This window comes from Heloderma suspectum, chromosome 3 (genome assembly GCF_057233095.1).
Source record: "Heloderma suspectum isolate Gila_16-S chromosome 3, 16-S_ref, whole genome shotgun sequence".
Taxonomy (NCBI): Eukaryota; Metazoa; Chordata; class Lepidosauria; order Squamata; family Helodermatidae; genus Heloderma; species Heloderma suspectum.
The window spans coordinates 132,778,053-132,792,307 of record NC_139460.1 but is presented as its reverse complement, the minus strand read 5'-3'; the positions used below and the strand labels follow the sequence as shown (position 1 = coordinate 132,792,307).

At 39.8% G+C, this 14,255-nt stretch overlaps 1 protein-coding gene across 7 annotated transcripts in view; it reads left to right on the top strand.

The window, feature by feature from the left end:
* The window catches only part of ARHGEF7 (Rho guanine nucleotide exchange factor 7), a 118,847-nt gene that overhangs the window by 81,540 nt on the left and 23,052 nt on the right, over window positions 1-14,255 (top strand). For 6 of the 7 annotated variants that reach the window (XM_084844629.1, XM_084844624.1, XM_084844626.1 and 3 more), the window contains exons 17-18: window positions 410-503; window positions 1,930-2,019. In XM_084844629.1, the coding sequence (XP_084700755.1) occupies window positions 410-503; window positions 1,930-2,019 (184 nt within the window). Of the gene's footprint in view, window positions 1-409; window positions 504-1,929; window positions 2,020-9,652; window positions 9,830-14,255 lie in introns of all 7 variants that reach the window. The other variant, XM_084844631.1, reaches the window with a different exon arrangement.

Below are 14,255 nucleotides of genomic sequence, written 5' to 3'. Positions count from 1 at the left end.
GTGTAAATTGGCATGATTGCTCAGTAGAACCAAAGTGCTTTGCTTCTGTTGGTCTCCTATTAGAACTATTCCAGATGAATATAAAATGTATTATTTGTCAACTGACAGAAGCAAGGGCCTTTGGGGCTGTTTCCACTAGAGAAGACCATGTGGTAGAAGAAGTTGATTTGTGCAAGTTTGATTTTGTTAGCTGACTTGAATACCAATATGGAAGCTAGATATAAATGTTACCAATAAAGAGAAACACTTCTATTGTGATGGATTTCTTGGACACCTGAAATAGTCACAAAAAGTGGGGTACAGTTCACGTGAAACTGAGTTGGTGATATTGAAGCACCATTTTATTGGTATGTTTTGCTCACTTGAAACAAATAGGGATTCATTGTGTGTGTGCTTTTTACCCAATCAGGATCTCAGCAAAAGCCCTAAAACCATGAAAAAACTGTTGCCCAAGCGAAAACCTGAACGGAAACCATCTGAAGAAGAATTTGCATTGAGAAAAAGTAAGTGTCCTTTTGGTACATGAAGGAGTGAAGGCTTTTCATTCCTTTTGGTTAGTCCAAAAGGTTACCATTTTCAGCTATTTAAAAAGGAGGATCTAATGTATTTGGATTACTGCAATTTGAATAGAACTTGTACCCCATGCCTGTGCACAGTGAGTCATGTGTACATCAACAAAGTATATTAGTAGTTATGGGGCCACCCATGATTAGAACGACTGATGAATTATGTTTCCCATGTCCAAAAAGCTTCTCTCTTCCACACAGAGTATCTGAATGGTTTGGTTTGGTTTACTTGTGGCGAATCCATGCTGCCTGGCATCCCATTTTGTTCTTTTCTTCCCCCAAATTACCTTTTTTTCTCTTTTACTATTTTAGGGATTAAAATAATTGAACTTCAGCTAACAGGTCAGAAGTTATATGGACTGTTTTAATTCCCCTTTGAAAATACAGACATAATGTTCTAAAAAGCTAGACAGCAGGCATCACTCCACAGTCAGTTGTTGCTAAAAGGGCTTCTGTATCATGGGCAAGCTTTTAAAACTTAAAATGATCTCAGTTGGAGAATATCGCCATGGAGATTTTAATATGTTGAATAGTACCATGCTCGTGAAGCAAAGGGGGATGGTACCACTGTACTGACAGCGGTAGTCGTTGATCAAAGTTGATCTATAGTACATGACTGGACGGAGAAGTTGCTAGAGAGTGTCAGGATTGGTGGGGAGAAGTGCCCACATAGTGGGAGGGTTCAAATGATCATATCTCAGCTTAATAAACTGAGATATGATCAATTTGCCTGTGCATGTGGTCCCTTCGCACAATCTAGTGGCAACCCAGAAAGCCTTCCATTAACTCTACTTTGCCGTTTTGTCCAAACTGGGAAACGATGGTTAACAGCTTCATGGTAAACAAACCAAGGTATTAAACCAACTTCGAACTGTGGTTTAATAGCCTGGTTTGTTTCAAAGCTGATGGCCAAAGTTTCCTGGTTCAGACATAACAGAAAACTATGGGGAACAGTTTGGAACAAGCCAGGCTAGTAAATCACAGTTTGAAGTTGGTTTAATATCTTGGCATCTGAACCTCTTCTGCTTGGACAAAATGGAAAGCTATAGTTAGTTGAAAACTCCCTGGTTTGTTTGCAGGTTCGCATGAAGGGAGGCGTAAAGGGCATACATGTGCAGGCAAAACGTTTGTTCATATTTTGTTTTGTTTTATTGTTAAAATCTGGTCAGTATGTCAAGATCAACGAGGCTAGTCTTGACCAGCACAAGACACTGTGGCCTTATTGACATAAGACAATTAGGTGCTATCACAGGTATATGTATATAGGATTGGTGTGTCAGTCATTAAGTTTGTTTGGGGTGGCATTGTATAACATGGTCCTGCAGCTGAATTAATTGATATCTTATGTGTGTGTTTTTCACAGGCACAGCTGCATTAGAAGAAGATGCTCAGATACTAAAAGTCATTGAAGCTTACTGCACAAGTGCCAAAACGCGCCAAACATTAAACTCAAGTAAGTTTTAGAGAATGTAAATAAATTATTGCAGTCCTATTCATCCAGTCAGTAATATCACTAGTGGTCCCAGCTCCGTATTTTTACTAATAGCTGGGGTGTAAGTAGTAGAAATAATATTCGAATAAATCAAAAGCACTAAGAATAATGCAGGCACATGTTTGTAATGATTTAAATTTAACTCATTCTGTGTAGCAACAAGGAGGTTTACTGAGTGACATGATGTGCTCCTCTCTACCCCCATGCTTCTGCAGTTGCCAAATTTAGCAATAGGGTATGGCTAAACCTGTGATGGTCAGACCTGTGAACAGAACAGGAACTGCTATACTTGCTTCTGGATTTTTCAGATTGTGCATACTGACATTTTAATTCTGGATGTTTGTGATGGGATTTGCAGTCCATACACCATTTACTTTAGACCGATATTACTGAAGTCCCAGGAAAGACCATGGGGCCATTCTGGAGTAAGTGGATTATGGATTGTTATCTGCCATTCTGACTCTATTTATTTTATTTATTAAATTTATTAATCACCCATCTGGCTGGTCACCTAGCCACTCTGGGCGATGTACAGCATATAATAAAACAGTTTAAAACAATAAAATTGTACAAGAAATTGTACAATTTCTAAAATAGCCTAACTCACCCCAAATGCCTGCCTGAACAACCATGTTTTTAATGCACGGCGGAAGCTCATTAAAGAGGGGCATGACGGAGTTCCTTAGGAAGTTCCACAGAGTGGGGGCCACCACAGAAAAGGCCCTCTCCCTCGTCCCCACCAGTCTAGCTGTCCTGGCTGATGGGGCAGAGAGAAGGCCATCCGAGGCTGATCTTGTTAAGCGGCCTGTCTGGTGTTGCTGGAGGCGCTCCTTAAGATAGGCTGGGCTGGAACCATATAGGGTTTTAAAGTTCAAATCCAGCACCTTGAATTTGGCCCGGAAAACAACTGGTAACCAGTGCAACTCCTTCAGCACTGGAGTGATGTGATCTTGCTGGCGGCTGCCTTTAATCAGGTGAGCTGATGCGTTCTGTACCAGCTGCAGCTTCCGAACCGTCTTCAAGGGTAACCCCACGCAGAGCGCATTACACTAGTCTAAACGAGAGGAGACCAGGGCATGCACTACTGATGGGAGCAGATGGTCGGGAAGGAAGGGGTGCAGCTGCCATATCAGATGGAGTTGATACAGTGCTGTCCGGCTCACAGCTGACACCTGAGCCTCCATGGACAGCTGGGAGTCCAAAATGACCCCCAGGCTGCAGACCTGGTCTTTCAAGGGTAGCCGTACCCCATTCAACACCAGGTCAACATCTCCCAGCCTCCTCTTGTCTCCCACCAAAAGTACCTTGGTCCTGTCAGGATTTATCTTCAGCTTATTCCTCCCCATCTAGCCACTCACCGTCTCCAGACATTTGGACAGGGATTCTATGGCCAACCTTGGTGAAGATTTGAATGAGAGGTAGAGCTGCGTGTCATCCGCATATTGATGACACCGCACCCCAAACCTCCTGATGATAGCCCCCAGAGGCTTCTCATGGATATTAAATAGCATCGGGGAGAGGATGGAACCCTGTGGCACCCCACAAGTGAGTGGCCACAGGTCCGAAACCTCCTCCTGTGTGCCTTCAACTGCATCGCTACCACCTGGTCAATCACCTTGCCCAAAAATGGCAGATTTGAGACTGGGCGAAAGTTGTTCAGAACTTGGAGATCCAAGGAGGGCTTCTTTAAGAGCAGTCTTATCACTGCTTCCTTGAGGGCTGATGGCATCACTCCCTCCTCAAGGGAGGCGTTCACCACCGCCCTACTCCCCTCACCCAGTCTCTGCAGCCCATAATGAGCCAAGATGGGCAAGGATCAAGTAAGCAGGTGGTCGGCCTTACAGATGAAAGCACCTTGTCCACTTCATCAGAAGGAAGAAGCTGGAACGGATCCCACAAAACCGGTTTGCCACAGGCCGCCTCTTGCTCACTAACTGTATCCACAGTGCACGGAATAACACTCCTAATCCAATCAATTTTATCTGCAAAGTGCCTTGCCAAGGCCCCGCAGGAGGCCTTAAAATGCTTAGAATGCTCCAGTGGTTCCGGAGCCACAGGACCATTTAGGACTCTAAACCGGTATTTCGCAAACTTTTGTTATCTGAGGCATAGTTTCTTTCTGGTTTAGAATTGGAGGCATGCGTTAACTTGACACAAAGATAGGTATGTATTTGTTGATCAGATTGCAGAACAGTGGGTAGTGATCCTCGGTTCAGCCAAGAGAACTGAGTTAATGCCACCTCCTCGCATCCTGCCTTTCCCATAGTCCTGTCAGCCAAAGTTCAGAAACTGGACTGTGCTTCTATGCAATGGCGATACTTCTGGGATTTCCTCACACCAGTCTACTCTGTCATGGACTGTGTTTGACAATTACTTCCTCTGTTGGGATGATGTCACTGCCTGTAGAATGGCAGAGAAAGGACTTACTAATGTTGCATAAGGACTGTCTCCTCTGAGGGTTGTAGAGTGGTGCATGCAGGGCAGACATATCTCTCCCTCTTGAGGTATAGTTTGAGAATCACTGTGATAAGCATTTTTGTCCCAGCCTAATGTTTCCAATTCTAGTATAATATCCTTGTCATCTTGACAGATTGTATGGTTTTTGATGTTATGTCAGCGCAGCAGTTGCCAAACCACATTCTAAACATCCCATTGTTGATGCAGCAAGCCATAGGATAGTATGAATTGTGCATAATTCTTGTGTTCAAGAATAGGTGGGTTTTATTATTCTAAGCCCAAATGTATCTTGTAAAAGAGAATGGTAAATGTTGATACATGGCTCCATATTCAGCAAGATATACACTTTTTTCAAAGGCTTTTAGCCACATCCATATGGAATGGGTACTGAGAATGAGTTGCATACTAGTACACGCAGCCCATTCACTCCCACTTGGCTCCTCTAGTGTCAGCAGCTACACAAACCAGATATGGTCTGTTTCGCTTGATACACTTTTTACAAGCCATCATTCATAAACCAGGAACAACCCCTATTGTGCAATCATGGCTTGTAAAGAACGCAAAAAGCCAGGATCCTGGGTTCGGACAACACACTGAACAAACCATTTCTGGTTTGTTTAGCCACTCATTCTAGCAGGAGGCTCCAAGCAGGAGTGAAGCAGCTCATTCACCACATTGTGGTTTATCTTTCTATGTGAACGCAACCATTTACTTTTACTAAAATGGATAATGGGACATAAACAATTGATAGCACTTTAAATATTAATTGTATTACAATTATTAATAATTCCCCTTTATTCCAGAAAATATATATATATATATGTACTTCTAAAAATATCTGTATGTTGAGCAAAGCTGCTGTTTTCAATTACTCAGATATATATCCAACTTACACTGTGTCTTGGGGACCCAAGTTATTTAATCTTAAACAAGGCTGCAATGGTGGAGATCCTCTATTGTAAGTAAAGCATTGCACCTAACAAGAGAATCTGCCAGCATGTATTAAATCTACATAAGGGAAGAAAATACTCTTCTTGATTTGTTCCAGTTTGCACAGTTTTGCCATTAATCATAAAGCTAGTTTACAATTTATATTGTTACGTTTCAAAATTGTCAAATAATTTGCTATTGGCAGAAATCAATGTAGACATTGGTAGGTTTTTGTCCATTGAACCTCCATAGTGCTTACATTTTTGTCAGATTTTCATCAACATGTATTTTTGAGAATATCTAATTTATATGCTAATCTTATTAGATTGGCAATTAGCTGTCATGCTACTTATTACTTTGGAACATCAGTTAGGGTTCGTGTGTGTACATTATGAATGGAAATTTGACTTCTTTTATTCACGGAAATTTATTGTAGGCTATTTTTTTTTCATAATTTAGATTTTTCTGGCTAGAACCTTATGAAAAGGTCTGTAACATTTATGAGCTATAGTAACAAATAATTAGTGTTTGTTGCGGTAAAATTGCTGGTTGCTATGTTATGTTTTTGTGTCTTTCTGTTTATACTATTTTATGATTCTCTGCTAACTCAGACTTTGTCTTCTAATTTTACTCCAGTCCTACAATTACTTTCAAGTGACATCTACTACAATTTTATGGGTGATTGTACCAGGGTGGGGCAAAATAAATTGATGCTTTAAATGGTACAACTGTGCTCAGTTGGTTTTGTCATTTTAAAATATATTTATATATGTGTGTAAGGTGACAAGAAGTATTATGTGAAACATACTTTTTTTTTAGTTTCTGCAAATGTGTGTTTACAGAGACACACAACTGGTGCAAAATGTATTTTGCTTTTTTGCTGTTTTCCCTTTTCTATGTATATTTTGTAAATATACATAGTGCAATAAATTTCATTGCATACATCAAAAAATCTACAGCTTTTATTTGCATTTAACCGCAATGAAAATAAAGGTAATAGCAATTAGATGCACGGCTTCTTTTTTCAAGGCTGCTGATATTGTTAAAATTATATTTTTAAAAAAAGATCTACCCCCATATAATTTGACAGAAGTTAACAAAAGCAATTGGGTATGGCTTTGTGCCTTGGGAATGGGTTGGAGTGTAGATGTAATATTTCTCAATATCTTAACTGGGCTTTAAGATATTGGGAAAGGTGTATGTCTGCACCAAGCTGAAGAGGCCATATAATAACATTGAAACACCTTTTAGCACAGTGCCATCTCTTTATCTCCAAACTGCCCTCACCTCTGTGTTCACATATTGCCTGTTCCTCATAGTGCAGATCTAGCAATTCTGCTAGTAGCACCTTCCATTTGTCAATTTGGAGGTGCTGCTTCTAGAAATGTGAATTCAGCATGGCTAGAGGAACCCATGTCTTGGAAATTTGTGGCATCAGAGGTAGGACAGAAGCTTTTTGTTTTCAAATTGAAAAAACATGTTTTGTGAAAAGGTTTTTGGGGCGATGGGCATGAAAAACAAAATGGCTAGCAGTTGGGGTGTTCCTCCCACGTCCTCTCTTTCTTGTCACGTCTTTAACTCTGTCTGCTACCTGCTGCTCTCAGGGTTAACAAAGGCATTTCTGTAAGGGCCTTTCCGCATGATCAGTCTCCTGTGTATTTGCTTCTCCTTGGGGGGCAGTCCATACATCTTCCTCCTGGATTTCACTACCTTTGAGGGGAAATTGCAAAGATACTTACATGGGTGAAATGCCATCCTTCCCAAAGATAGTGCGCTACTATTACAGTTACCAAACGGAATGTGGTTATGTAGGTGTTGGAGGTCTCAGTATTTATTTCTTTTAGTGATTTTTATCCAGATAAAGAAGCTCCCATAGTAGCTAATATCTCTACTGGATATTTATTTTTGTATTTCATGGTGTTAATATTGAGGACCACATTCTCTTCTCTCTTTTCTGCCTGCATTATTCTCTGAGCCCTTAAGATATATTCTAAAAATCTTGTGGGTATTCTCTGTGCTGTGGATCTCCAGCACAGGAGTGCTTACCTAGCACATTTGTTTTTCTAAATTGTTTCTAAATTGTTTTCTAAATTCTAAACTGCCTTCCCACCCTCTTTGCGCCCTTTCCCTCTTAGCAATAAAGGCAGCTGCCTCCCTCTTCTTGACATCATAGTGCCCACTACTTAGATTTGTAAGAAGGGGGCAGGGATAGTAGAACTAATGCCCACATTTGCTCCCCCACAGCAGCAAGGCGGTCTACTTCCTGTATTATATGTGGACACAATACTGTGATGTCTTCACTGAATAGAGAATGTCAGGAATATTGTCCACAGTCTAAAATTCCATGTGAGGGAATGACTCATTAACTAAATGATCATGTGAAAATGCCCTTAAGTAGTGTTGAAAGAGTGCGAAAAACAGTAGGTGCAATCTAGCTCCATCAAGCCCAATGATAGTCTGCTTCTAATATCAATATCAATGGTCTGTGCTCATTCACCCAGTAGAGAGATCCATGTGTGCTCTGGTGTGCACATGGTGCTTCTGCATGCACAACTTTGTTCCCTCCATTGACGTGGAGGGGGAATCTGTAGCAGTCTCAGAACTCTGGCCCAGTTCACGTGTGCAGTCTGTGGCATGATGGAGGATCAAAGGCACAACTGCACGGAGGCAGCTCCATGTTGCAAGCTGTTTGCCTAATGCAGGGGTATTGAACTTCAGGCCCGTGGCCCAAATCTGGCCCACCTGGGTACCCTGTCTGGCCTTTGGGCGTTCCCGAAATGGCCACACCCATTCCCCTGACCATGAATAGTTTGGTGGTTTCCCAGCTTTGGTGCAGCTTCCCCCCAATTTAAAAGGTTGAAATACTTCTTCTAAGGGATACTTGCTAGTAGTAAGAGATTTAAGCTCAAATATGCTGGTATTTTAGCCCTGCCCCATTTGCCTTTGGCCCGCCCCCTTTTGCCTTCAGCCACACGCATGACTGGAATGTGATCCCTGAGACGTTCTCTGAAATTGAATTCTGCCCTCTGGCTGAAAGAGGTTCAACACCCCAGGCATAACACATCTCTCCATGTGGCCCTGACAATTCTGACAAAACTATTTCGAATCTTCTTTTTCAGGGAGCTTGTGTTGGTGTGGTTAAAATGGCTGCAACCTAAAAAATTGCTCATGCAAACAGCTAAATGTGCCTGTGTATAATTGTTTCCAAGGGGTACTTAACCACAGACCCCATATGTGAATTAGACCTTAGGAGCCTTAGCTCCTGCAAACTTTCACTGAATTAGGCCAAATAGTATTCATTAAATTAACTACCTATATACATTTGTTTCAGTTTTCCTTTTTTCCAAACCAAATGTTCAAATTAAGTTTTTCTTCCATTGGTATGGTTTGGAATGGTTCCTATGGCAAAATAGACATGGAATGACATCACTCACGTAGTTTCCAAGAAAAGTATTTGAGTAGGATGGTAGACTGCTGACAGCTTCTTCTACTCACTGATCTTTTTTCACAAGAATATTTATATATACTCCTCCATGGGAATCTTTCCGAAGACACTCCCATGGAGAAGACTATTGTCAAAATAAGATCTTAAGGTGAAAGTGATTTAGTGGTAGTGAACAATAAGGTGGGCAAATCAACTTAGGTGAGTGATAGCTGAACTTCAGTAAATTGAGAATACTTTAACTTTTGTGTGTGTGCAATTTATTTGATTTGGTTTACAATATTTTGGCTATGTAGCACTTTTCAGAAGACTTTCTTCTGGAAAGGCAAAGCAGTGTAGCTATGACAATCCTCTCATTTAAAAGACTGCTCTTTGGATCCATTGTAGGTCAAAATAACAGTTTTCCCCATTTATGTTTTCAAAACCTCCTTTTTAACAATAGTAATTGGTCCTAATAACATTAAAAAGGATATGCAAGCAGAAGCACCCTTTAAACAAAACAGTAAAAACCAATTCAGATTCTTATTGCAATGATGGGTTTTTTTTGTAATCAATGTGCTAAGTATAATTTGTACATAAAACCCAACCAAAATAAGGATAACAAGATTTGGTGTCTTTTTAACAATATTTTCTCTTTTCCTTTTCTTCCCGTCACCTTTTGCTTTTGTTCATGTGTTTTGGTTGTGGCTTATCCTGTATGTTCTCCTCCTCATCCCACCTCTGCCTGTCTACATCCACCATTTCATTTCACCCATACATCCTTAGCATGGCAAGGCACTGACCTGATGCATAATCACGTCTTGGCTGATGATGACCAATCAAGTCTAGACTCCTTGGGTCGTCGCAGTAGCCTTTCTCGTTTGGAGCCTTCCGACCTCTCTGAAGACTCTGACTATGACAGTATATGGACAGCCCATAGTTACAGAATGGGGTCTACATCTCGTAAGAGCTGTTGCTCATATATCTCTCACCAGAACTAATGCACTTCTGAGCTTTTCTTAACAAATGCTTGTTGTATCGCAGCCTGCTTTTCTTAGATGTTTCCTTGCAGTTTCTTGTCTCTTTAATGTGATATTTTAACAACCTTTGGAAGAAATTTCGGATACTTCAGTTATACCTTATGGGGTACACTTACAGGATCTTTTGATATAAAAACTGGCAGCATTGATATGTAGCTATGATGGTCTGGGTTGTTTTTTTTTTTTTTTTAAGTTTCAGTGTAGCTACAACACTCTTTTCCTCCCCCACCCAGCCCCATTCTTATAGCACATGCTTGCATTTTCTGAAACAATACTTGTGCCATCCATATGGAAATACTTTCGCCTGTTTAGTGTGTTTAATAATAATAATAATAACAATAATAAAAAAGCAGGGAAGACAAAACACAACAACATCAAAAAATGCACAAGAAATGGGAAATTCAGACAGTATATTTGGTAAATCCATAAGCTCATTTTTAAGAGCACAAGCAGCTCCTGGTGTGTCTTACTATCCTGCCTAAATTTCTTAAAAGAAATCACGTATATGGTTCAATCGTTGAGCAAGTGAATTAAACATGGGAAGGTCCATGATTGCAAACACTCCTCTAATAACCATTGGCAAAGTGTTGTTTGTTGCCTCTTTATGCTATAGACAATGTAGAAAAGAACTACACACTATCAAGGCACAACAAGGTTTGCACGTCCAGCAAGGATTGGACTTGTGCGTTCTTTAACAGCAGGCCCACCTTTTCCCCAGTCCCACATCAGACTGTGTTCGACACTCAGGTGTTTCAAAAGCATTTTGCAGCATAGATGTCTGGTGTGCCAAGAAGAAAAATGTAGACAGTGCATTGGAGTATTTGCAAGCTCCTGTGTGGCTGAATAGTTCTTTGAGCTGTGGTTGGCAAGATATAGACATGTGCTATACATGAGAAACATGAGTAACAATAATTCATAGATCATTTTCTGTAGTGGGGAAGACATCCTAGAAGATAAGCCACTCATAAAGATCTTTTTTTTAAAAAAGCCAGAGAGTCCAGAATTTGGAAGTGCCAAAGCCATGTGTCCCTATTGGCTTTTTGAAATCCATTCAGGTTGAATTGTGGGGGAGGGGGGAGTTTCTTCACATTTTGCTTATGTCTGCGACATGTATATATACCTTTATTAATTTATGTTATAAGCATAATACCTACCCACCCCCAGCAGCCAGCTTTTCATTTGAATTAATAGTACCCTTGCATATTTTATGAGATACTTTCTGTGTGCAGCTCATAAAATAGGAGCCCAGGATATTTTGTGGGAAGTTCTGTTGTGCAGAAAAATTACTAGGAACTTTTAAAAAAAGTAATCTAAACAAATACTACAGTTGCTATTAGAAATCCTGAATTGGCAACATCTTTCCTGCTAGAGTGCTGAATTTGCCAAACAACTGTACCTAGTGTTCTAATGCCACTCTTTGATGAAATGAAATCAAGCATTGTTCCATTGTTTCTTTCTGGCAACTTGATCATAAATGCTACCACCGTTTCAGAGGATCTGTAGATATCTATAGTTTCCACTGTCTAATGACTGAACAGAATATGAATGACCTAAACAAGGATATTGAATTAGGCATACTGAGACAGATGTAAAATGTCCTGCACTTAATTTTATGTACAGTAATTCATTGATGAACATTCCTAAATTGTAGTGCTCAAGAGAGAGATACTTATTTGCTAGCCATCAAATAGGACAGAGGGCCAATGTACCTAATTAAACTGGTGGCCCTAATGCTTAAGAGCCATAGGGACATGCAGTAGTTTGCAATGCTGCAGCTCGAGTGACATGGAAGGTGGGGCCCAGTTTGCAGGTTTCCCCCACTTACTGCTAGTAAAGTATGTGCTGCAGCCTCCATAATGTCTTAATACCAGCAGTTCATGTTGTAGAGCTGTACCACTGCACAGTCCTAAGACTCCCGAAAGCAGTATAAGTGACCTTGTGCAGCACAGCAGTGACCCACAGGGAAGATCTGAGAGCACAATTCAGTGTGCAGTTAGCTTATGTTTTGCTAGGGAGGAGTCATTTCCCAGCACCTATGTGAACGAGAATAAATGCAGCCTCATGGTGACGGTAGGAGGATTAAACTATGATGACGTTTGCAACAGCTTATGGCCAGCTTTCTTTTCAAAATGCTCCACTGGGTTGAAAATATGTGGGTACCTGTATCTCTCCCTACTGCTGTAAAAGCAGCTGAGAGGAGGCGATTTGAGAGGGAAAATGGCCAGAGGGGAAAGAGTTAAACAGCCTCTCCCCTCGCTGTTTACCCACTCAAATTCGCAGCCTCCTCCTTTGCTGCTTTTCATAAAAACAAAGCAAGAAGTCAGGAAACTGTACTGTTCGTCTGCTGTGTTAAGATCTAGTTTGTCCCTGAGAAGAAAATGGGCATGGGATGTTTGTGTACTCCATGTTGCCAAACAGTGTTCCTTTAAGTCTCCTGAACACTCACATTTATATATATTTTTAAAGCTCAGTATTCACTTAAAAAAAATAAAATAAAATTGATGACACTGAAGGCATAGATCATTGTTACCATAGTGTCCTGGTTTTAGAAAATAGATGTTTCTTACAGTGGCTAAAAGGTTTTTAATAACATTCTAATGCTCTTATGATGTATTATGAATTTGAAATACTGTGGGCTGCCCTGGAACTTTCCATTCCTACTCAGAATTGTGTTTGACTTGTTCTGAATATTCAAAGCTCTGATAACCATCATTAATTATTACAAGAGCTGTGAACCACCATCAGAATGATGGTATCTTTACAATAATTTTCTTTGGTGTAACCATACCATTAAAAGTCCTTATTAGTGTTCTTGCTGTTGCAGTCTGCTGGCTGTTGTGAAAGGATCATTACGGATCAGAAGTATTAATGCAACAAGCATAAACAAGTAATCCAGTGTTAAAGTGGTGGTATTCAGCCCAAAGTTTTAGTGTTTTATTTTTGTGGAACTTAAATAATATTAACAATGGTACCTTATGTTATGCAATCTGTAAGATAAGTGTGTACAGCTAGTATTATTATGAAGGCGTACAAAATTTGAATTAGAATGTAGGTGTGAGCCATTGTGGGTCCCTTTCACACGACTTAAATGGTATTGCCATTCAATTAGTATTTACTATAAGTTGACACTAAGCTATATTAATTGTGTGTTTTGCATATTCATGACAAAACACAATAATGTGTGTATATAGTGACGTCAAAAAAAAGAATAAATATATATTGTGCATTTCATTTATGAATGGGAGAAGCCATTTTTAGTAAGTTCCTGACTTTTGGAAACAGAATATAGATGTATATCTGAATGTGCATTGTATTGTACAGTTTGCATTTTATTGTTTGTGGTGGCATATAACAACTAAGTGTTTTCTTTTTTAAAAGGTATCTGTTATGTACAGTTGAAATAAATTTTGCATTTACTAGCCTATGCCTTTAATATTAAAGTTATTGTGCCATAAAAGGGCAACATCCTTTTATAATTTCATTTCTTTAAAAAATCCCTCGTAGACAAGCAGAATGGAAACCTAACACTAAGGTAAAGGTTTTAATTTAGGACATGAATATACTTAAAATGGCCTGCTTGTGTACTATGGGGCATTATTTCACATTGATTCAGCTTTACATGCGGCTTTAGCTTGCTAAACCTGTAAATCTTTTCATTTTAAAATATTTGCTCTTTGTATATATGTGTGCAAGCTGCTTCCAGTTTGCAGCAGTAGCCTACAAACTTTGGGTTATTCATGGGTTAAATAACCCATAGTTAATCCATGGTTTGTTCTTAGGCTAATTTTGGGGTACTTAATCCACAAATAATCCAAAGTGTCTGGGTTTGGACATTATGCTAGCAACATAAAAAAGGGAGCGTTTGTAGATTATTGCTACAAACCAGAAGCCGCTCACGCATGATACATGTCCCCGCAAAACCTGTGATTTGCTTCTAAATGCTGCCATTACATGCAAAATATTCCACTGGTTGCATACAGACATAAAGCTAAACTATGCTTTAGCATTATGAGAACGAGTAATCCATAGTCTGTTGTAGGGTTGTTTAACCCTTAAACAACCCCTGCCACCCAGGTTTGAATGACATGTCAAACCATGGCAACCCCCTGCCGGGAGTTGAATATTCAAAATGGCTGCCAGCACACACTGCAACCCACCGTGGCTTAAATAAGCCACGGTGAGCTGCAGCGATCATGCAACCAGCTCTGTAAGTGTAGGTTTAGCACGTTTATGGTGAGATATCATTGTAACTATGTTATTTTTTAAGTTAGAAAAAATAGTATTTTGTTTATGATCTTTTTTAAAAATCTAAATTTTGTTTACAATCTTAAAAAAAAATCAAACTCAAT